The sequence below is a fragment of the Equus quagga genome, chromosome 8, assembly GCF_021613505.1.
Source record: "Equus quagga isolate Etosha38 chromosome 8, UCLA_HA_Equagga_1.0, whole genome shotgun sequence".
NCBI lineage: Eukaryota > Metazoa > Chordata > Mammalia > Perissodactyla > Equidae > Equus > Equus quagga.
In genome coordinates, this window is record NC_060274.1 from 103,314,305 (window position 1) to 103,340,003 (window position 25,699).

The following is a 25,699-nucleotide window of genomic DNA, read 5'->3' on the forward strand; positions in this document are numbered from 1 at the left end:
TCTATAACTAAGGGATTTTATAATTTGTGCTATTCATCGATTTGGCAGATTAGGCGTTTTAAAACAAACAGAATCCTTTACACATATTGGACACCTTGTCCCGATTACCAATGCCTTCTCTCAGGAGTGCAACATAATCCTAAAGTGGGAAAGATGTTTTTAAAAGACGACTCAGGAACAAGAGGGACAAACAGTATTACTAATCTATTTTCGTTTATCTTCCATGGGTTTTGGGGTAGTTCAGATAAGAAATTAGTTTCTATGAAAGTAAAGAATGACAACATCACAGTTCAAGAAAGATCTAAGAGGAAAGGAGTATAAAACTGGGTTGCAGACATTTGAGTAGAAGAGCCGGTATCAATGAGAGAACCTGCTTCAACATTCAGATATGGACTAAGCTGGTCGCTTCGCTTTCCCTGGTTAACCAGTTCACAATTCACACATTTTATAGCCTTTTTTTTCCAATATAATACAAAATGTCAAAGGCCTATAAGACCAATAAAAACCAATTTTGGGGGGCTGGCCCCATGGCCGAGTGGTTGAGTTCGCGTGCTCTGCTGTGGGCGGCCCAGTGTTTCGTTGGTTTGGGTCCTGGGTGTGGACATGGCACTGCTCATCAGACCACGTTGAGGCAGCATCCCACGTGCCACAGCTAGAAGGACCCACAACGAAGAATATACAACTATGTACCAGGGGGCTTTGGGGAGAAAAAGGAAAAAAATAAAATCTTAAAAAAAAAAATTGATCATTGATGAGCATTTTTTAAAAAAAAAAACAAAAAACCAATTTTGGCATACTTAATATCCATCTCATCTGGGTAAATTTGAGTAAAGAAGACTTGCTGGCTGTCAAACACGTTTTAAGGAACAATAGTCCTGTGACAAACTCCATCAAAAAGGGTTAGACAGCCCAAGTATTTTTGGGACAATACCAATCGCGAGACCTTGTTGGAGGTTCATAGTACAACCCTGGCATATTAAGGAGTCTGACAAGCCTGACGGTAAAGAAACCTGTTTAACTTTGTTTAAACAGCAAGTCCCAAAATTATGTAGCCATTATATCTCTCCACAATTCCCACTTCCAAAGCATCATTTAGTGCTCATGACCATTTGGTCTATTACTTAATGAAAACTCTAACATTTCCTATAGTTCTTTTCTCAATCACGTCTATCAGGTGGACAGATTCTAGACATGTAGGGGATAAATGTGTCCTGGGCTTTATAACGTCTAGGAGTTTGCCTATTGCCTGGAACAGCATGCTCAGGAAGCTTGTGGGTTGAATAAGTGCACCAGGAGTTAACAGTGTATAGAAAAGACTGGCAAATTGATGAGATAGATTTCCTTCACTCTTCCCCTTTAATGCCCGCCTCGCTCCCCAACTCATCAGGGAAGTTGGTTCATCCTGCCTGTTTGGTGGTTTGGGGTAAAAGATATTTCACAAGCAATGAGTGGGCAAATGACAAAGTTCACGGTGCTTTTGAGTTTCTTATAGGCTTCTTGCCACCTGCCCTCTTCTATGAGGAACAGATGACATCTTAGCTTCCTCCAGAGAAAGTGAGAAGGGGAGAGACAGCAGAGGGTGGTATTTCTGAATTGTCAATTCTGCCTGCAGCACCACAGGTGAAAGTCACTTTGCACTTCGTGTATTTCCCACCATATCCATTTGTGAAGAGAATAAAAAGGAGACAAACACACAGCACAAGAATGAGAAATGTCAGAAGATGAGGGAGCAAACAATCTTTTATTTTTGTTCCCTAACCTGTAACCCCTTCCATTGTTTCAAACAAAATCATATATCATTTGGATGGTCATATATTACATAATCAGTGTCCTTGAACTTCCCCTGAAATTTTAAATATCCAAAAGAAGAAATTAAGTCACCCCCCTATATGTTCACTGAGATACAAGAAATAGATTTTCTATGGGAAAATATTTTGAAAAATAAAATTTTAAAATCATATTCTTCTCTTTTTCCAAATACTCTTACCTCCTAATCCTTTCCTTATTTGAATTTCCTACTGCATTCTATTTTCTTTGGAGGTTTTTAAAAAGAGTAGACACTGGTAGAAAAAAGCTATAATCTGACTCTATGAAGATATGTGATCAGGTGACTTAGTTTCTATGTTAAGGTCGTGATGGACAGACAGGCTAAGGACAGCTATCAAGGTGTTTGATAACTGGCCTCTCCTGGAACCAAACTAAAACCATTGCTGCACACAACTCTAGAAGTCAAGAAAAATAAAATATCAAAAGGATTTAAAATAAAAATAAAGAGAATTAAGGTTGGCAGTGTTCTCTGATATAAATATCGCCTCTGCCCCATATCTAATGTTATTATTTTAAAAAAATAACGGGTTTTTCAAATTAAAAGACTATGTACACATCATAATTTGGGAGGAGGAATCCAGGAAAATAAAGACAAAAATTAAAATTTCCTTAAATGTCTCAATAAGAAATAACAGGTAATACCATTTTCTAAATGTAATTCCAGTCTTCTTTCTATAAATCTATAGATATATTGTACATTCTAATTTATAATTTGATTCTTTTAATGAAGTATAAACATTTTTTCACATCATTTAAATATCCTAATAAATGCTTTTTAATGAAGTATGATGTTTCAATATGGATATACCATAATTTATTAAAATACCCTTTTGGTAGAAATTTAGACTCTTTCATCTTTTTCCTACCATAAATACTGCTGCAATAACTAACCTTATACTACATCTTTTTAACCCATTTCTGATTGTTTCCCTGGGATAAATTTCTGAAAGAGTATGTTAGATTAAGTGGTGCCATAGACTGAGCTGTGTCCCTTCTGAAAATTCATGTGTTGAAGTCCTAACCCCCAATGTTACTGTATTTGGAGATGGGGCTTTAAGGAGGTAATTAAGGTTAAAAAGGTCATAAGGATGGGTCACTAATGTGATAGGACTGGTGGCCTTATAAGAAGAGGAAAACGAGCTCTTTCCTTCTCTCTCCATTATGTGAGGACACAGAGAGATGGCAGCCGTCTGCAAGCCAGGAAGAGAGTCCTCCCCACAGCCCGACCATTCTGACACCCCGATCTCAGACCGCCAGTCTCAAGAATGGAGAGAAAATTAATTTCTCTTGTTGAAGCCACCCAATCTATGGGATTTTCTTATAGCAGCCTCAGCTAAGACAAATGGGATCATATTTTCAGACATTTGATACATATTGCAAAACTGCTTTTCAAGAAAGTACTTATGAGCTTACACTGACCAAGGTACATGAAATTATTAATTTCTCTGCAATCTCATCAACTGTAGTCTGTATCATTTGTTATAATCATTTTCAATTTTATACACAAAAAAGCATATTTCATTGTTTTAATCTATTAATTTCTATGTTGTAAAAAGACACAATCTTGCTGGTTACATACGGTCTTAACATGGGCCATAAACATCATTACATTTGATTCATTAAGAAGATTTAATTGTGAACTCTCCTAATGAAGTCCCTTAAAATGTCACCTATAAAATTGTAAACAGATGCTCCGGTGTCATTCATTTACTTACTGAACAAATATTTATCAAGTACCTGGCCAGGTCCTGGGGATACAAGATAAGCACCACAAAAATGACTCCTGCCCTAATAGAGTTTTTAAGAGGGAAAGGCATAAAAAAGAAAACTCAGTAAGTGTACAATTCCATGTAAGAAGGACAAAAGTACAAAGCTCTGATATAGTTTAGATTTTCAGGGAAGGACTCAGTTTGGGACAATATTTAAGCTGCGATGTGATGGATGAGCAGCGTTAATCTGGTGGAACCTGAAGCAGAGGGGTTACAGAGAGGGTTCCAGGAGGTTCTCCCTATAGACGTCCAAATATTTTTTTCAAAATGCAAATTCTATCATGACTTCTCCTAGTATAGTGAACTGATTTACACCCCCAAAATCTCTCTTTACTACAAAACACTTCAACATTGCACAAATTATAGAAAATATACTGGTAAATGTTGTGCTGCACTTATAAGAAAGGAAAAAAAATTCTCCTAAGGGCAGGAAAATAAATAAACGGGGAGCTGAAACCACAGTTGGGGTGAATATGAACATCAGGGCTGCCTTGGGGGCAAATGTTGAAACCAAGGAGGCTTTACAGCCGTGTTCAAGGGAGGGCACCACTGTGTCAGAGACCTAATCTGCATGGGCTGCTAAACCTGAGATGCCTGCAACAAACAGGACCCCTGACTGGGCTATACTGTCAGTGGAAGGACCGGCTAGAGAGAACCAGCATGCTTGCAAAGGGGAGCCAACAAAGAAACCTGTCTGTTTCCACAGCATCTAACAGACCGAGCGAAAAAGAGTCTTTCCAGAGAACATGCACCACATGCCTGACCTCGTCCAACTGGGCACTATCTGTGCAGTCAAGCAATCTCCAGATGGAAAATAAAATAGCTCCAGCAGCAACCCCAACACCAAGTAAAAGCAAGAGCAAATCTCTTTGGAAGAAAGCATTCTCAACTCAGGCCTTGTCGAGTTTCCACAGATTAATTTCAAGTAGATGTGCTTACTACAAAAAAATGCTAGCTGAATAAGAAAAGTAACCATGGCAAAAACGCAGGCAGAAAGAACAGATGTAAAGACCTAGAAAATTTAGTTATTGCAATGATCAGAATATAAAATAACTAACTATGAAAGGTCTAAGGAAACAAAGAGGGGAACAAAAACCAAGAAAGAAATAAGATATGTTCAGAAATGACCAAATGAATTTAAAAAAGAACCAAGTAGAATTTCCAGAACTAAAAAATTTAATAATTGAAATTAACAATTCAATGAGTGGTTTAAAAAATAGATGTCATAGCTGAAGAGGGAATTGAGGAAGGAGAGAAAGGGTTGGCAAACTACAGCCCATCATCTGTTTTTATTAGAACACAAGCCACAATCATTTACTTACATATTGTCCATGGATGTTTTTGCACCACAGCAGAGTTGAGTAATTGTGACAGAGATAATATGGCCTACAAAGCCCAAAACATTTATTATGCTTACTGTCTGGCCCTTCATAGAAGAAGTCTGCCAAGTCCCAAAGTAGAAGATAGAACTGAAAATATTACATAGAATGCAGCAGGAGAAATAAGTAGATAGAATATATATTACAGACTTTAAGAGATAGAGAAGACAAAATGCCTAATATATGGGCAATTGGAGTTTTAGAGAAGAGCAAGATTGGAGGCAAGACAATATTTAAAGAAATAACAATATTCCAGAACCGATGGCAAACATGGATCTTCATATCCCAAGCAGGGTAAATTTAAAGAAATTGGTGCTTACCCAATGTTGAGTCAGGTGGATCAGAAATCCACAGTAATCCCAAATAGAATACACAAAAAGAAACGAACATGTGGATACATTATAGTGAACACAGACAAAAAAATAACCTTAAAACTATCCAGAAAGAAAAGACAAATTCTCCTCAAAAGAATGGTGATTAGATTGCCAACAGCCTTCTTAATGGTAACAAAGGAAGTCAGAAGTAAATGGAGTATAATCTTCAGAGCTCTGAGAGAAAATAATCATCAATCTAGAACTGAATACTAGCAAAATTTTCCTTCAAAAATGTGGACAAAGATAATGCCCAATAAAAATTCCCTATCTACAGGTACTCCATTATAGGAAATTGCAAAGAATGTACTTTAGGAAAAAGAAAAATAATTTCTAAATCTAAGCAAGTGTTTAGCATACTAAATATAATATCTAATTTGTAAGATTAGAAAACAAACAAACAAAGATACAACTAAAATACTAGATAATATAACCATGCAAGCCAGGAAGGGGGTGACTGGAATGTTCTAAGGTCTCTGAACTCTTTAGAGAAGGAGAAACTTGCTGATTAGCATTAAGACTTCAAAATTTTAGCAACACATATGGTAAAATCTCAAATGTTGGAACATTTAAATTATTGAGGGGAAAAAAATAGAAGAAAATAACCTGGATGAAACAAAAAGAGGGCAAGAAAGAAACAAAAATCTTACAAACAGGAGCCAAAAAAGAAAGGCCAAAATAAAATGGTGGAAATGAACTTACTTATCTCAATATACGTAATAACTGTAATTGGACTAAACTGATTAAAAAAACAGAAATTGTCATATTGGATAATTAAATCAAAATGTTAGTTTGCTATTTATGAGACACACTAAAATAAAGAAATATAGAAAGAGTAAAATTAAGAATAAACATATATCAGACAAATACCCAAAAGGCTACATTAATAACCACATGAAAAAACTTTAATGCGAAATGCATTATTAGTTACGAAGAGATAATTGCCATTCACTGGGAAGATTTAACAATTTTAAACTTGAATTCACCTAATAAACAGCTTCACAATATACAAAGCAAAAACTGGCAGAAGTAGAGGGAAGAAACCACCAAGGCAATGGTAGCTTTCCACTCACTGTGGTCATAATACCATAGATCAAACAGGCAAAAAATCAGTATGAGTTTAGAAGATTTGAACCACACAACTCCTGCCTGCCCTACCCAAACTATAGAATATACATTTTTTTCAACCAACATGAAACATAATGTTTGACACATACTTGCCATAAAGAAAGTCTCAAGTTATGAAGAATCAGTACCATATAGATTACATTCTCTGAACATAGAGAAATTAGGTTAGAAACCAGTTCTTAAAAAAATAACCAAAAAAACTTCACTTTCTTAGAAACTTAAAAATATAAATAACCCTGTGTCAAAAATAAATTACAATGGCAAGTTAGAATTACTTAGAATTTTAACCAAATATTACATAACAAAATTTATATATGTGGGAAAGCGGTACTTAGTGGGAAACTTATAACCTTAAATGCTTATGTTAGAAAAGAGGAAAAGCTGACTAGTAATTAGGTAAACATCTAACTTAGGAAGTTAGAAAAAAATAGTCCAAGAAAGTAGAGGAGGGAATAATAAAACTAAAGACAAAATTTAATGAAATGGTTGACTATAAAAGGGGGCACACAAGGCAAATTTTAGGGTGATGGAATGCTTCTGTATGGCACTAGGGTGGTGAATATATGACTCTATGTGTCAAAACCCACAAAACTAAGAATTGTACAGCTCAGAGAGTGAAATTACTGTATACAAACTTAAGGGAAAAAAATCCCATGGTATCAACTCAGATGGTGAGGATAGAATGCATATTTTGACAAGTGACTCTAACTGTATCATATGACAGAACCTTACTAAAGAGAGAGGGGGAGAAAAGCAGCTGTCCTTGAACTTTGGGAAAACAATGTTTTGACTGGAAACTATAAGGCTAATGACTAAAGGACCTGTACACAAACACTGTAATCTAGCTGGCAAATTTTGAAACTGCTTGACATGTATACCGGGGTTGAACAAATAAGGAAATGGATGGTGGACAGGGGAAGCCAGGTTTCTCACTGTTGGAGAGAGAAGTTACAGATAAGCAAGAACGGAAGGCTCACACGAACTTTGTGGTACTGGACTAGAGTCGGAGACATCAGTATGAATTCATGGATTAGTATACGAATATATATTACCTAGCTCTGGCCACTGAGAGGGCCTGGAAACAATGATATCCTAGCAACAATGAGCATATCCATATCCCAATCTTGGTTTCTAAATACCATTCTCTAACAAAAGGAACCACGCCTCTTTGGAGAAATGGCTGATTCTAGGGCTGAGGCAGGGAAAATACAAGAGGAGCTCGGAGCATATTTCAGTACCAGAAAGTAAGAGAGTGCTCAAAACAACAACAAAAGGATAGAGCACATCAAAGGGAGTCAGTCTGAAAGAGCTCTCAATGGCCCAAGCTGGAACGATTTGAGCAACAAAATAAAGTAGTATTGGATTATAACCCAAAGTATAAAGTAACCACAGATGAATCCATACTGACATAAATAAATGGTCCACTAAATAAACAGGGGAGAAGAGACAAATCTTCCTCGCAGAGGAATTCCAAATATGTAGCTAGTCTTCCCTCCAGGAAGTGGTGTTTAATTCCCCTCTCCCCGTGAGTGTGAGCTGGAGTTAATGACTTCTTCCAAAGAATCGAGTACGGAGGAAGCAAAACATCATCTTTACAGTGGAAAAACCTGACAAATGCTACCTTAACCAAGTGACCAAAGTTATCAGGACCAGTGATGTCCAGTGATATCATATCCTCCCTGACAGGAAGAGATGAGAGGGTATTTCAACTCTTCAAAAACCTATAACCCCAGTCCAATCATGAAAATGTTAGATAAATCCAAATTGAGGGATGTCTGACAAAATACTTGACCAGTACTCCTCAAAACTGTCAAGGTCATGAAAAACAAAGACTGAGAATGCCACAGATCAGAGGAGACGTGACAACTAAACGCAATTTGGTATCCTGAGTTGGATCTTGGGACAGAAAAAAGGATATTTAAAAAAAAAAAAAAGGACTGCGGAAATCCAAATAAGGACTGGTGGTTAATTAGTGGCAACCTGCCAATCTTGGTCCCTTAGTCTTGACAAACGTACCACGGTAATTTATGACAATAACATTAGAGAAAACTGAAATAAAGAAACTTCCTGTACTGTCTTTGAAATTTTTCTGTACACTTAAATTATTCTAAAATAAAAAGTTTATTTTTTAAAAATTTAATGAAATGGAAAACAAAGAAGCAATAGAGATCCACAAAGCCAAAAGTTGCTTCTTTGAAAAGACCAATAAAGTTTACAAACTTCTGGTAAGATGGATGAAGGGGGAAAAAGAGAGAAGAGATAAAAATCAACAATATTAGAATGAGAAAGGGGAGATGTCTGCAGAGAGAGCAAAAAGTATATAAAGAGAACAAATTTGAACAACTTAATATCAATACATTTGAAAACAGATGAAAATCACTATTTCCTGGAAAATCCTAACTTGACAAAACTCGCTCAGGAAATAAATGGAAAGATTGAGTAGTTCTTTAACTGCAAAATAAACTGATGCAATAAAATCTTTCCACATGTAAGTCCCCAAGCTCAGATAGTTTTAAAGACGAGTTACTGATAAACTTAAAAAAAGTCACACGAATCTTATACAGAACAAGCGGGAATGCTCCCCAACTCATTTTATATGGCTACAATAACCTGGATACCAAATCCCAGAAAAAACAGTATAAGAAAGGAAAAGAACAGGCCAATCTTGTGCATAAACAGAGATCTAAAAATCCCCAATGACTGGCAACAGTGATGGTAAATGGTACAGATGTAAATGGTATAGAGCTTTTGTTGTTGCTTGATTGTTTTTATGTTTTTATGTAACAGCGTTACATAATAAGTTCTTAAAAAAAAAACTTTAGTATGCTAGAAAACTACATGGAGACCCAACTCAAGTCCCCAAGCTCTTTTCCACACCTAACTCCAGATGCTAAGGCGGCTCTAAAGGTCCCAAGCTGAAGAAAAGCTACACCAGAGGAGGAGCTCCTGCTTCTGTCGGTTGTTAACCTGATCTGTATTCTAACACATACTGGAAAATCCCTTTGCCTTGTCTCTTCCTCACTGATTTACCTTCACTGGGCTCTTTTATATGCATTGTTTCAGAAGAATCCAGGAGTTTTTGCTGCGAATGAATAGTGTGGAGGGAAAGCAGGAAACTGATTAGGTGGCCTTAACAATTATCCCCCAGGTTATAGCCTGGCGACTGACTTACCTTAAACAATAGGGTCTTGGCTCCTACTTTTAGCTTTGTCTTTGTCACCGTCCCATTAGGCCCACAGTGTCTTGCAGCAACCTGAGGGGCTGAGGGAATAGGGTGAAGGGGAGATGCCAGAACCTCAGCATGGCTCCTCCTAATGATCATGGACAGTGATGACGTGAGGCAATTTCACAATGCTTTTCCAGTGTCATCTCCCTGCCTGAGTCTTGACTACAGTAGCCTGCTATAAGAATGACACCCACAGTTCACCTTTGCACTGTCAGTCTTCTATAGCACAACGCCCAAAAGCTTATTTAATTACTATACTGTATGTGTAATATCACCACTTGATATTTAAGCAATATTTTATCATTTACAAAGTGTTCACGTAACTTTATTTCACCTATTTAGACCCCACATCAGGTAAGCAGCGTTGATATTATTATTCACAATGAACAGATGGGAAACTGAGGCTCAGACAGAACCAATTGCTTAGAATGAAATAGCTCATAAGTGGAAGAGCTGGGACAAGAAGACAGATGTCCTGACCGCTAGCTCAGTGCTATTTCCAACATACTACGTCTCTGCCCCCACCGCTCACTTTCTGTTTTTGTCTGTCTTGTTTTGAAAGGCATGATTATCTTGCGTTAGTGTTGAACTCGAGGTTGGCTGGGTAGAGATGTTATTGTTGGGAAAGTTTGAGGCAAATGTGGAGTTGTATAGTTTCTCATAGAATCAAACAAGGACCCTCAGCGTATATTTAAAAAGCCCTCACTGATAACTGTCCCTGCCACCTTTGCACATGTAGCACACAAGATGAAATTGCTCAGAATGGCCACAGTGTGTAAGGATAACCTTGCTTAGGACACTTGATATGGTTGCTCACCTGCCCCAGAAGTGAGTCTCCAGATTGACAATTGAGGTGACATTTGTACTTAATCTCTCTATATCATATATCAAAAACTAGAATTACGACGTGGTAATGGAAATTCTTGATGTGCCTATTTGATGCCATTGTCTATGATTTTACTCAAAAATTTATCATTGTCTATAAAATTACAGGCAGGAAGTTGAGGCAGAATTTCTGAAGTGACAGGTAAGAGAAAATGTTATCACCTCTGAAGACGGAGGATTCGTGACACGATGATTTGACTGATGCCCTGGAAGGTGCCTACCACTCTGGGATATGATCTGGAATCCACAGAAAATAGGGATTACTGTATATACAAACTATAATCATATAGTGGTACTACTGTACCCTGTACTTGAAAGCTAGCACATCTGAGCTGGCCTTTGTCAGGTGTGTAGCAGCTGTAAGAGGCCCTACTAAACTGAAGAAGAGTCAGTGAACACATTGCATATCTTACATTAAACTGGGAGATGAAAGTCATCTTGTGTTGCTGCTTTAGTTTCTCCACCCTCGGCCTGACTTACAAAACCAAGGTGTATAACCACACGTATCAACCTGGAACTTTGCCCTATGACGCATTGTCTCGCGAAGTCTCTTTTCTCTTTCCTATCAGTCATCAGCGGCACTATCGCTGAGTGAGTGGCTGTGTTATTCACGGACCTGTGCGGCTATCATCCTGCAGGAGTGTGTCTGCTTCTGTCCTTGACTCACTTTTTTCCTTCTTCCTTTCTTTTTCTCTCTCTTCCTCAGTCTTAGTACCAGCCAGAGCCTTTTCTGTTTAACTCTATTCTTTTATTCCTGAAACACTCAGAGTGCTATTCAGAGACGTGTCGGCACAGAAGGAACCCACCTAGAGAGCTCAAGGCAGGGTAAACAGGAGGATGTGCTCTCGGAAAAATTTCAGATCCAGACGGCACCGTTGTCCTTCGCTTCATTCAACAACAAAAGGCAATCTTTTTTCCTTTTGAATTGTTGACAGAGGTAGTTTAGGTAATGAGCAAAACGACACTCTGAATGTGTGTCTTGACAGATGTAAAAGTGATCATAAAGAGAGACTATGGCAAACATTGTAGAAAAGTCAGACTTGACATTGACAGTATTTTTAACAAACTAAATATCAACTGCATAAATATCAGATGCTGCAGAGCTGGATAAGAGAAGCTTATTTTCATAAGGGGAGGTTGCTGAAACCTGAATATTCTATTAGCAAAGAAATTAAGAGTATAATTAGATACACAGTGAAATATTTCCACTTAGCATGAGGTATTACAGCTCTAACTATCTATTTTTCATGTTTTTCCTCCTTTTACAATTTACATCCTTGTGGCTGGGCAACAAAGGGAAGCATATTAGAGTACTCAATACTGACACAGTATTTATAATTATCCAGCACCTTCACGTTAGTATTTCCCTTCTTTCATATGAGAACTCTGAGTTTCAGAAAGGTTAAGCGATTTGCCCAACATGGGTCAGTTGGCAAATTTCAGATTCAAGTAGAGTTCTTTTGCCTCTTTTTAATCTCTCATTGTGACAGTATGACATTTCCGAATGACTTCCGTTAGACTCTAAAAATTACAGGAAACATCATTCCTTTCAGCTTATCCTGGATAATTTCTACCCTAAATTGAGGTTCAAATTTCCCCAAAACCTACATTTCTTCCTTTCTTTTTTCTTAAGCTACATGTGACCTACATGTGAAATCAGAAACTGACTCAAATTTCTACTCTAAAACACCACTCAGAGATACCTGAATATGTACATATTTTAACCAGGAAAATGGATTTAATGTGTAATATTAAGTGTAATATATGCATGAACATATGAACATACCTTACACTTTACAGTTTACCATTATAAAGAAAACAATAGTCTGACAGAATAAAAGTAACTATGGCAACCTATAGATTCAAATCAGGCTGCCTCCCAGGCAGTAACTTTCCATTAATGTGTGTCAAAACACATACATTTTGGGGGCATGTTAGCTGAATTCCCTACTTGATGTTCTCAATTTAATTTTACCTTTTTGTGTTGCTCTAAAATAAACTGATCATACAAATTCTTTGGGTTTACCTGTTTCACCACAACCTTCTTACTCTCTTGTACTTCTGAGTGCTGCCTAACATTGGGAGGCCTATCTTTTGATACCCATGGGTCAGGAGGAAGAAAGACAGAGCCAGGAGATAAGAGACAGGTTTAGCAAAAATAGTCCCTCACTTTAGCTATAAAAGATTAGCTATCCTGTCATCATTACTGTCACCCCCACTCCCCCAGGTTTGCTGAGTGCAGAGGGCTTAGTTTGGGGTAAGATGACTACGATCTGCAACATTCTCCTAATTTCCAATAAGGCTGAGTTCCAGAATGAAGTGAAAGCCTGGACAGATTCTGAGACTAGGCTCAGCTTTATTTTATTGTGGGATGAGAAAAGGCAACAGTGGGGACTCCAACAACATTTGCTACGTACCTACAATATGCAAGACACTGTGTTAGGGTCTACAGAGGATAATAAGTGAATGAGTGGTAATTTTTGCCTTCAAAATATTATGCAGTAGAGTAGCAGCAGCTGTGTGTGTATTTTGTATACAATACACACAATAAAGTTCATAAGATATCTCCAGATACAAGGTTTGTAGTGTTTGAAAAAGTTAAAAGAAGTCTTCTTAGAGGAGTTTTGTGGTATGACTGTTAGAAACTTGGGAAAATGAGAAACATTACAGGGAGAATAATCAGCTTGTCTGGGGTAAAGGCTACATGGAGAAGAATCCTTGGACTGCAGACTGTGTAGACAGAATGAGACGGTAAAGGGAAAACCCTGATACTATAGCTTGGAATTCATTTTTAGTTTAATAATCAAATTAGAATCACTGAAGTTTTTTGAAAAAGAGTATGGTAAAATTTAATCTGTTAATTTTGAAGGTGATGGCTAGACTACTGTAGGGAAAAACAGCAAAAGAGAGATGAATATAGACAGGCAAGAAAAAGTGAAGGCTAGATTTAGGGTAGATGCAATGGAAACGGTAAAAAGAGGGAAATTTGAGCAGTATTATGAAGACAGAACATTGACAATGGCAACAAATTGGGGCTATGAGGTCAAAGAAAAATGAATGGGCCATTAATGGGAGTGACAATAACACAAATAATAAAGTCATTCATTCATTCATCAAATATTTACTGAAGACTTACTGTGTGCCAAGAGTGTGACTTTTTGCCAGGCACCCTATTAGGAGCTAAAAGAGGCACAGCAACAGGAGCTGGTTTGGGGAGAAGACAGATTTAATTTTATACACAGAGAGCTGGAAGAGCCAGCACAATTTTCAAGCTGCTAATTGTTGACAGAGATCTGCAGTTTGGGAGAATAACTGGGTTGGGATTATCTGTATAAAGAGAGGTCACAGTTAAAGGTGTGGAAAGGAGTGAGGTCACTGAAGTAGAATTTTTCACTGAAGTAGAAAAATTCTCAGAAAGAGGAGAATACTTTTTCAAGAATAGATGTGAGAAAAAACACCATACTGCACTTGGGCTCTGGAGGAACAGGAACTGTTAGCAAAAAGATGGTCAAAAAAAAGGAGAGCTGAGACAGCGCTGCATCAGGGAAGGTACGCTGAGTTTTAAGAAGCGCAGGGTCTTGGAAATTCCACAGCCTCAACTTTTCAATGAGAGTAAGGAAAGTGAAGCTGGAGGAGGGGCTATGAGAAGAGGTCATCAGGCAATCAATCCATTTCAAGCAGCCTAATAGCAGATGAAGAGCTGGAAGCCACACAGGGGACTGGTGAGAGAAGTCTGCGTAGGAAGATAAGGAACACAATGGAAAGATGAGGAGAAGAGTGACAGGATAACAACACTTAAGACAATATAAACTACCAGTTAACATTTTTTTGAACACTCATGCCAGGCACTGTTCTAAGTGCTTGATATAGAATTTAATCTCTATCACTATTTAAGATTTATGATTTATTTAACAGAGACACCATTTTATGTCCTTCTTACAGAAGGGGAAGCACAGAGATAGAGACACAAGTAGATTAGAAGCTTGCCCTACCTCACACAGTAAATAAGCATTAATTGGAACCCAGGTGGTCTAACTTCAGAATCCCTTGACAACTCTGTTATGTTGTGAGGCTAGTTGTGAAGCTTAAACAGGTCTGAGGGAAGAAAAGAAATATAAAGAGGAAGAGATGGAGTAATGATTGCAGCAAGGTAAGAAGGGGACGGGATAAGGGGTACCTCATTTATGGGAGGAGCCCTAGCAAATGTTCCCTGGAACAGGATCAAGAGAAGAGAGGGAGAATGACATGCAGAGATTTCAAGCTCAGACGTACATAGTTGTAATCATTGCATTAGGTGAGTTTTTGCCCTTTTGGTAAGGCAAGAGGTGAGGTTACAGGCTCAGAGTGCTAAAAGGAGATACTTGTTCCTAGACTGTAGATTAGGGAAGGGGCTGGGAGGAGACCCTACATAAACCCCATTATTTATCTTGCTTTGTCAATGAAGGCTTATTCCACAGTGGAAAAGCAAGGATCATCAGGTATACACAAACCTATCAACAAACCCTACCCAGACACACATACGCATTACAATACAAATACAGATGACACTTGAGCTGTGCAGACCCTCGTACGAGGTGGTACATAAGAACTAAAAGGCAACTTCAAATTTCATAGATACTCTCTCTCTCTCTCAAGTGGCTTTAATGGCAAAAAGAAACAAAGTGCAGCCCACCAGACTGATGTACATTTTTCCTTTGTGAGTTTTTTTTCTCTCTTGCAAGAAGTGTTTGCTATTTAAAATTTGTTACTAGGTGACATTTTTCTCTCTTCTCAAGTCAACCCTACACATTTCACTGCACGTTTGCAAGTAAAAATACCTGTTGCCGTGCACATGAGAGGCGCAGAATGCAAAGCTGTAATGGAGCAGGGTTGGGTCAATGACAGCACCATTTTCTGAATGTTCCATCAGTTCTGTAAGGTAGCAGAGATGCCTGTGACAGCCTCTCACACCGTAACGGGCACAGTACTCATCTAATACAAAGACTTGGCCAGGGCTAAACCAACCCTGCAAAAGAAAAAGAAAAGATTTTTTGCTGTACTAAGATCTGCTTTTCTGTAGGCACTATTAGGCATTATAAACAGAAGCTGCATTAAAGTGTCTTTTGACATTTTTTATTAGTGGTATGTTTCATGTTACTTTCAGAAGAGCTAATGTCATTGATTTTGGAACTGATTTGGATACTGGCAACCTAATACTCTCTGTCTTTATTGCCATAGCAAGGCACGGGCAACCTGTTCCTCGCTATTGTCATTCAAAATTAGTCAAATTTATTCACAATATTTACATTGTCAGTCACAAAGAATGGCATTCCAAAAAACTTCAGTCTCTATGTGAACCAATTAAAAAGAGAATGGTACAGCAAACACTATAATTGAAATTACCTGGTTACAAAAAGCATTCTATAAAATGAACAGAAAATTTCAGTAAGTCTAGCAGTGGTAAACATGTACTATACAGGTATTTAAATATTTGAGATATTGTTCTGTTTGTCTTTCTAGGACCAATATAACAAAGTTAATGTTTTATAGTAGAAGTTTCTGTTTTTCTTGAAATGAGATGTTGGGGGGTGGTGGGTGTGGATGTGTGAGTGTGAGTGTGGGTGTGTATGTGTGTATGTGTGTGTGTGCATGCCAACTGAAACAGAAGGCAGCCTGCTTGGCTAACATCTGAGGACAGGGTTAGATAGAGCTGGTTTAGAAAATGTTTTCATGGATTATATGGATTTATATGGATTAATTTAAGAGAAAGAAGGGAGAATAGACAGTTTTAAAAGGGGCAGGATAATCATACAAGAGAAGGAAAAAATGGTGATAAATGTAGAAAGATGAACTACAGTAAAGAAGAGAAGGAAGAGGAGAAAAAAGAACACCAGAATACTTACTCTGGAGATGGGACAGGCAGTGTACTAGACATACCACACATAATCTATCTTTAATATTTAGAACCATCATGCACGGTAGTCATTATGATCTTTATGTTGCAAATATATAAGCTGAAGTTCAGAGAGGTTTACTGAGTTGCTCAAGACTACCCTGCAAATCAGTTGTTGAGCCATGATTTACACCCAGTCATCCTGCCTGCAAACGCTCTTTCTAATCACACCATGTTCACTACCCTCTAGGTGCAGTTGAAGACACACTGCAGTGTTCTCCTCAGACTCCATATGACAAGTGAGTCGCCCACATAAACAAAATGACTTTCCAAAATTCAGGTACCAGCCCCATTGAGTGGAATCCAAGAGGAAAGCATCCTTTAGTGATGTTCACTCTGTGTGTGCTTGTCCCTGGAAAGATATCAGGGTTTTGTGATGCTTTGTTTTACTCTCCACATAACTGTAAAGTTTGGGCTGGATCAAGCTTAAACTATACAATTACATTTTGAATGATAAGTACTTAATCAAGAGTCTACAAATGAATTAATGAGGCATCAGTGTGATCATGGCAACAAGCTGTTTCATTTCTTCCTCTCCCAGCTCAATGGCAATGAGCTGAGGGGACACCCTGTCTGAAAACTTACTTTAAAGAGAATATAACTTTATTGCATGCATCTACTATGTTCAGTAGTCAAGAGACTAAGTGTTGACAGAAATAGGCATATTCTGGCTGGAAAAATTCCAGAGGAACTGCCACTGACAATATAAATCCTTGGAAAGGCACTATGATTCCTAGGCTATAGTTTAATGCCCACATTCTAAGGAGCCAAGCTTTCCTTCTAAAAGTAAATTATACTTTGTATCCCAAATTTTGGCTGGTTTCAACACATACAAAGTAGCAGTTTAGTGACTCAATTTAATTCCTTTTCCTTTTTTAAGGAATTCAAATTACCTCCGAGGGTTAAATGAAACTACAGCTTTCCTCTATTATATACAGCCCCTGTCATATTGTTTATCCCACTGCTTCTTTGCCCTGTCACTTAAGTTGTCTTTCTAGAAACAAAAGAGAGAAATGAAAGATATCAACATTTGGTGAGCAGAATCTAACCCTTAAAATGTCTGTACAGGTCTCAGTAGATCCTACCACAGAAGTTTTTTTAATCTTCATTAAACCCTTATATTTTCATTCAGCTTCTCCAGAGAGACTGATAAACCACAGTTCAGTGTCTGTTTGACTCTATTCCCGTGTCTATTGAGTGGCACAGCAGTGGTCTTCAAGTGTATAATTTTCAAATTGGGAAGCAATCGATTGGACTCCTTTATCCCTAACTCCAACTACAGTTATTAAAAGAGTCAGGAATAAAATGCCGCTTCATAACAAGTATTTCTCACTTATTCTAACCTATAGGGGACTAGACAGACAGACTTGTACTCACCAAGCAAGAATAGGAATCATTCAGTCTGTGATCCAAGGTCTGCCTCTGAAGTATTCTAAAAAGGAAGGCGTGGTCAAGCTTGCAAGGATTTGCAGAAATAAACTCATCCATACCATGTTTTTGAAAACGGTCTGCATCTGTAAATTCAGAAAAGCATGTATAATCCATTTATTTTTCTGGTTCAATAATGAGCAAACACAGTTTTTTAAGAACACAAAACACATGCCTTGTGACAAGAGAAGACTTCTATCACATAAAATATGATGCCAAGAATTCTGTACATTAACATAGCTTGCAATTTTTTTGGAGCCTAAATACAAATGACAGAGAAAAATCTGCCAATCATTTGGAATGAGGAAATTCTATTTTCATTAAAAGCCACTTCAAATATCCATCACAGAAATAATTTTTTCCAACTTTAAGAAAAGCTGATGCATTTTAAGTATATATTACTGAAGGAACTGACTGGAAAAGAACCCACGTCTGTTCATAAAAAAACACAATGATGGCTGGAAGCCTGCTTTCCAAATGGCAAACTAGGGCAGAAATGAACACACAAGCTTCAGCTGGATCACTTCCAGTCTTTTTTTGTATGGAGCTTTTAATGGGACCAACCTTAACGTAGAAATGGCAATGAATGCTCTCAAGCTTCAAGTTTAAGAGACATGAAAAAGGGAGCATCATGTTTGTGCAAATATGCAGACAAAGCATAACGTCCCAAATGGCACTTTCAATCAAAGGCCCAAATTCATTGTTCTTTACAGATTGCATCTTTCAACGCCTGTAGACCCTGCGGGTTTATCAAAAGGCAAGCTTTTATGATTGCTTTCATTAATGGTATGTTTTGTCAAAGTCTTCAATGTGAGTTATTTACTAAGAGTAGAGAGAAAAAGCCTCATGCCTCCCAAAAGGAGTGCTGGGGTGTTACTACATTAGCTCTGTTAGAAATGTAGTGCGTATTGGGCAAGTAATCCGTTATCAAGATGAAAGTGGACTCTCCTCACAATGGTAGAGCCAAGGCTCCATTGTCCCTTAAAATTCACAGATAGATCTCATTTCTGGTCATCACAAGAAGCAGAGTCCTAAATGCAAGCTAAATGTAGTTTTTAAAACCTATATGGTACAACACTAAAATTGCAAAGGAAAGGAGACAAAAGTTTATTGATTAAACCCAATTATAGAGTCAGGCTTATAATAAAACTCAATATTGATCTGTGGACATGATGCTAACATAATCAGTCACATTTAGATATTTAGCCCAGATCATATTGATCCATGTCAAGTTCAACTTTCAGCCATATTTGTGGATGGAAGAACTGTATAATTCAAGCTGAAGGGTCTTCAGAATCAGATTTTAAAAAAAAGAGAAACAAACTAATTTATATCTCACATCAATGGCAGATATGAAATGGTGAACGCAGCAAGTAAGCAATGAATGGCCGGCCATTCATTGACGATGTGAGGTATGAGGTTATCATCCATGGAAAAGGTAGCATATGTAGTCCTCTACATTTAATAGCTACTTAACTGAATGATTAAAGACGTTACATGCAGTAAATGAGTATTAATTGGATGAACACTAAACTGCCTTCCCTGAACTGAGAAATGAGACAGTCTAAATTTTCTTGTATTTTATTCTTATGTCTGATAGTCTTTTTTTTTTTTTTTTTAAAGATTTTATTTTTTCCTTTTTCTCCCCAAAGCCCCCCGGTACATAGTTGTGTATTCTTCATTGTGGGTTCCTCTAGTTGTGGCATGTGGGACGCTGCCTCAGCGTGGTCTGACGAGCATTGCCATGTCCGCGCCCAGGATTCGAACCGACGAAACACTGGGCCGCCTGCAGTGGAGCGCGCGAACTTAACCACTCGGCCACGGGGCCAGCCCCTGTCTGATAGTCTTTTAATATAAAGTTAAATATATGATAGTGTGAAATAATATCAAATGAGTAGGAAGCAGACTATTAAAAAATGCAAGGCACATATATTATAAAACCAGAAGACTATTTTGTATCTTAAAGAATTTATCTTAGAATCTTCATTTCTTCATTTATCTGAGTAAAAAAATCTTTTAGTGTCACCTTATGAAATTAAATTACCAGTTTTATAAAACATCTGCTGAATTGTATTCATTATTTCTTTCACCAGAGAAGGTCATAACAAGGAGTTAAAAATAACGCCCATTAATGGCTTATCTGTTGAGAAAAGGACATGTAATAAATTTCAGAGAAAAAAATCCATAGTTGTCCTTTACTATAAAGGTTTGTAGAAGCAAATTCTTATTTTAAAACAATGGGTTAACAGTATTTAAATAAAATATACAAGTTTCTGAAGAAATGAGTCTAGGTTTCATTTCTACAATTAAATCATTTTCAAAAATGAATTTACTTTACGAAGCAGCTTCCTCATGAAATGTAACTTTAAACCATATATTTACTAATGTGACAAGCCTTTCTGAATCACACACATAAATGGAAAATTACTTTTCTAACAATTACCATTAGTGATAAAAATACTGTAATATTCATGGTAAGCAATTTAAGTCACAAAACTCCACATTGACAATGGAAAAACATACAGGTAAGTAAACCCACTAAAGATTTTATTTAAAAAAACCCCCCGAAACCTACAATCTCTCTGGGGCTATAATTCTATGAAAGTAAAATGTACTCTTTGAGGTTATCCCACCTTCAAAACACAAGCTGTTAAGAGCAAGCATCTCTACTCTGTTCTTCCTATGTGTGACAACCACAATTCAAAATATTTTATGCAAATACACTTCACCATGTACCATTATGCCATTAGTTTCCATGAATTTATGAGGAAATAAAAATAAATTGAAAAGGCAACAGTTTTGATCTATGTGAGAAATCTTGACTTAAAATTCTCTCATGAAATAAAATAACAGGCAATCAGCTACCATTAAAATAATACCTAGTTTCTTATTTTCATAAAAGAACATTTCCATATAATTTTCTCTGAGGATAACATACCTACATTTAACTCGAAGGAAACACAGAGATATCATCTGGATCAAATGGAAAACGTGCTTTCAAATCAATATCATAGCCAAATCCAAGGCTGGGAGACTTGCTTTAAAATTGGGTTACACTGGATTATCTTCAATTAAAGTTTATTTTAACACAAAATTATGGTGACTAGTTTTAAAAATTATTCACGACACTAATCAAATGTTCACTGATAATGACAAATTTCAGTTCAGTATGTCTTCCAAAACATAAGAAAATTATCAATGTACTGCAAACTGTCATAAATTCTGATGAGTGACCTATGGACTAACTACAGATGTGGGACATGGTAATTGAGGATACTGATGGGGAGAGTTTCTATGGTAACAGTTGGATATACACTTCAGTATCTTTAGGTGGTATTGTCCCCAGGTGTAGTAAAAGTGGATGGAATAAAACCCAAATTGAGAAAGATTACTATTTGCTATACATGTAAGGTACTAAAGGCTTTATTCAAATAGAACCTGAAAATTTAAAAATTTCTTTAGGGTAACAGCTGTTGAAATCAAGAGAAAAGAATAAGAAGGCTGACAGTATCAATTTAAACAGTCAACACTGACTTGGAAACAATGGGAAGACTATCAGTAAGCTGGTAGGCCCCACTGCGGTGGGGAGGCCATGTGGTAGGCACTATCCACAGCCAGCCCCTGTGTGCTCAAGAACTCAAATTCCAGGAAAGGCATCTAAGTTAGAGTTCAAAACACAAGATGGGGAAAATATTTACCTGAAATATTTCTCCTTCCTTTGCAACTAATTTGAAAGATGCTGCATTTTTTGCTGCTCCTGGTTTTGTGAGCAATTAGGGATATAAAAGGCGAAGGGGAGGAAAAAGAGTTGGGGGAAAGAGCAAGGGGTCACTGAAGGAGAAGAGAAGGCCATTCATTAGCATTCTGAGACCATTCAGGTGTCCAGGCCTGGGACTCAAGTACCAAAAGGACCAAGAAGAGGGTGCTGCTAGCTAAGAGCTCATCCCCTCTTCTGCAAAACCCTGAGCTGAACTAAGCCTCAAATGAATCTTTTGAAATATAATAACTTGGTTTAAAATCGTCCTATGTTTAGATGTTTGCCTGTAGCTGCATTTACTGCTACCCACACCTGACTATAGTTTTCTTTTAGCTCAGACTCTCACTGAGTTTGAAAATTTACAGGAAGTTAAAAGTGGCACAGGGGCCGGCCTGGTGGCGCAGCGGTTAAGTTTGCATGTTCTGCTTCTTGGTGGCCCGGGGTTCGCCGGTTTGGATCCCGGGTGCGGACATGGCACCACTTGGCATGCTGTGCTGTGGCAGGTGTCCCAGTATAAAGTAGAGGAAGATGGGCATGGATGTTAGCTCAGGGCCAGTCTTCCTCAGCAAAAAGAGGAGGATTGGCGGTACTTAGCTCAGGGCTAATCTTCCTCAAAACCAAACAAACAAACAAAAAGTGGCACAGAGCAGTACATACCACCTCTCTTTTTATAGCACCCACATGCTGTTAATAGGAAGAGTTTAATGTTAAGATTTTACGTAGATCATCCTGGGTGGTATGTTCATATTTTATGTATGCATGTTTTATGCTGAAGACCAAAGAGAAACAGTTGATAAGATATATTAATTAGAAGTTTGTTCACACCTCTATTATTGACTCAATTTCTTAGCCTGATTTTGTTAAATTGATCAAAAACTGATGTATGGATGTACACATCTACCTTTCTGCGGCAAATAACACATACGCAATATTTTCACATGATGACAATTTTAATCAACACATACGGACCTAGAATCATGGGCAAAGTAAACCAGTATTCAGCATTTATTTGAAATAATATATTCAATGTTAAGTAAGACATACTTTACCAATGAAGTGTGCAATTTAACTTATTGGATCAATCAGGAAAAGCAGCATATAAAATTAAATACAAGCTTATACTCTGATTTAACGATTTAAAAGAAATTTGGCTTAAAATCAAAAAGAAGGTGACTTTTCTGGTTCATTTTTGACATTATTATCGAAGTCAACTAGTACCGTGTTGTACTACATAACATAAACATTGCACTATGTTGCATACATAAGGGAGAGAAAAATGAAAAACAACATGCTTCCATGGTATTCTGGTTGGAGACAGCAGAGAAGGACAGTGCAACCAAAGAATGTCTGTCAGTCAGGCCAAAGGCTGTGCATTGTTTGCAGCTAGAATTTCTACACATTCTGAGAGTCAAAGAAATAGGGAAGCAGAAGAGATTCACTTATCAGAGAAACCTGTAAATACATTATTTATATCCTAAAAAAGAAGGTGGTCTTCTAAGTTAGATTTCATAAACTTATTATTTCGTTCTAAATATCCCCTAAATGTTCAGTATGCTTAGTTTTAAAAACATGCTTTCTTCTTTTAACTTGTAAAATAGATACTTCAAAGAAAATTCAGGAAATAGAGGAAATGGGTAGCAACTAGTCTAATTAAAGTCATCCACTGTGAGCATTTTAGATATAATTCTATGTATATTTTTAAAATTGGGTTTTTTTTACACAATGAAAATAATACCACTGACATAATTTAGCAATTTTTACACTTAACAGTGAGCACTCTTTTTGCGTGCTATTGGAACACCTTCATAGCCATTATGCCCCCATAAATAGTAGAGATTAGGTTGTTTCTACTTTTCTGCTGTGGCAAAAATAGGTATTTCTGTTTCATAAATGGTAAAGTTAACCTAAATATTCTGGATTTGCCTAGAAAGTAGGAGACTGACATTGTAAACAAGATCATGATATTCCTTCAAAAATCGTAACATTACAAACATTTTAATACAATGAAGCAAAAAACCACCAAAATCATGAAAATACTTACCCTTAGCAGCTATAGGTCAGCAAAGAAATGAAAAACAAAGCATATTTAAATGGGTTAGGAATGTATTTATTTCTATACCTAGTCATTTTAATGATGTTATTTTCTTAGTTTCTACTAATGACTACAAGTTGTTCTTCCAAGAGATGATCAAGAAAGAAGAAAAGGGAATGCTATGGAAGTTAAGGAAGGGAAGACAATACTAAGGGCAAATCTACTTTCTGGAGCAATCCAGTGGCATCTCTGATAGACATCACGGTCAGTATTCTCATTGAATATGGTAGGAACACATTGTTCTTCCTTGCTTTTTTTTCTTTTTTAAAGAAAGAAAGATAAAACAGCAGGGTCTGCTCTATAGAAAACTTTACTAAAATCCTGGAATAAAGAAAACTTCTGCTAACCCAATTGAAATAGTTTCGCATTTTAGAAGAAATTTAGCTTTTTTAGAACAAGTTAATAAGGGGCTAGAAAATTCAGTTACAATTAGCCTGATAACACTGCCTTGACAATGCATTGGTATCTAACGGTAGAAAGGCTTTGTTAGAAAGAGATTACCTGGCTATCTGAATCAAGTGATTATTAGACCCTTTATTAACTTTGTATCGTGTAGTCATGACCTTAATGTTCTAGGCCAGTGGTTCCTGACCACTTTCCTTGCCACTCTGTGCAAGATGGAGGACATCCATGAGCTTAGCACATTCTTTGGGTATTCCTTGCACTTAGGATGTTAAGAAAAAATACTGGAACACAAGTGAATGAGGAAGATATTTTCACAAAAATAATTTTCAAGTCACGTAATTCAGTGGTTTTCAAACAGGTGTAATTCTTCCCCATCTACAACCCTGCCTCCTGGAACATTTGGCAATGTCTGGAGATATTTTTGGTTGTCAGACATGGGTTGTGGGGTTGCTACTGGCATCTATCTAGTGGGTAGAAGCCAAGGATGATGCTAAACATCCTGTAATATACAGGATAGCCCTCACTCCAACCCCTGAAACAAAGAGTTATCTGGTCCAGAATGTTAACAGTGCCAAGGTTGAGAAATCTTGCTTTAAAATAAAAAAAAAAAAAAAAAAAAAAAATCATTCTGCTTCTGGTCAGGATGGCATAAATGAAAAGAGATATACCCTCCTACCTGAAACAACTGAAAATTCAGAAAAAAATACATATAAAAAATAGTTGTCAAAACATTGGGCATCAGGAAACATAGGATAATGCTTCTTGAGAGAGGAGAAACAAATGAGATGAGCTTACAATTGCCCCAGGTTAATGCCAGGAGAAACTTTCAAAGCTGTGGCACAGGGAACAAGAACCCAGGAAGAGCTAGTGGTCTCTGCGTTGATGGAGCTGACAGCTCAGGAAAGCCAAGATGGCTCGAGTTTGCAGGGAAGCGTTCTCTTCCCTTGCCCTACCCACTTCTGTACTCAGTCGAATACTGAGCACCTCATGCATGTGAGGCAACTACTTGAGGCCAGGGAAAGAATCACTGTAAAGGATTAAAGGGGATAGTGCCCAAAACTCACACAGAACCTAGAAAATACTTGTTTCCAACAGCTAGAATATAAAACTTCAAAATTCATGGGTCATCAGTTAGAGTCCTTAAGAACAATCTTGGTCCAGAGTGGGGACAATTAATCCCAGACTAGACATTGTTTGGTCCCACCTGACAAAACTTAAGAGCAAAACCTGAAAGGAATGAATTCTTTCCATGTAACTTAACTGTGTCTCAGAATAAAGCTCAAGAACATTTTCCTGAAGAAAATTACGCCAAGGCACACCATAAGCAAACTGCTCAAAACCGGCACTGAAGAGAAAATCTGTAAAGCAGCTAGCGGAAAAAGGACACGTTATGTACAGAGGAACAAACAAAAATGTAGCACAGTTCTCATCAGGAAAAACAAAACAAAGCAACTCAGCAGAAAGTGGAGCAAAATCTTTAAAGCACTGAAAGAAAAATAT

At 37.3% G+C, this 25,699-nt stretch overlaps 1 protein-coding gene across 3 annotated transcripts in view; it reads right to left on the minus strand.

Moving 5' to 3' along the window:
- CADPS2 (calcium dependent secretion activator 2) overlaps window positions 1-25,699 on the minus strand; it is a 495,748-nt gene that overhangs the window by 127,807 nt on the left and 342,242 nt on the right. For all 3 annotated transcript variants that reach the window (XM_046669954.1, XM_046669956.1, XM_046669955.1), the window contains 2 exons: window positions 17,895-18,031; window positions 15,403-15,590 (listed from right to left, as the gene is read on the minus strand). In XM_046669954.1, coding sequence (XP_046525910.1) covers window positions 15,403-15,590; window positions 17,895-18,031 — 325 coding nt within the window. The remainder of the gene's footprint in view (window positions 1-15,402; window positions 15,591-17,894; window positions 18,032-25,699) is intronic.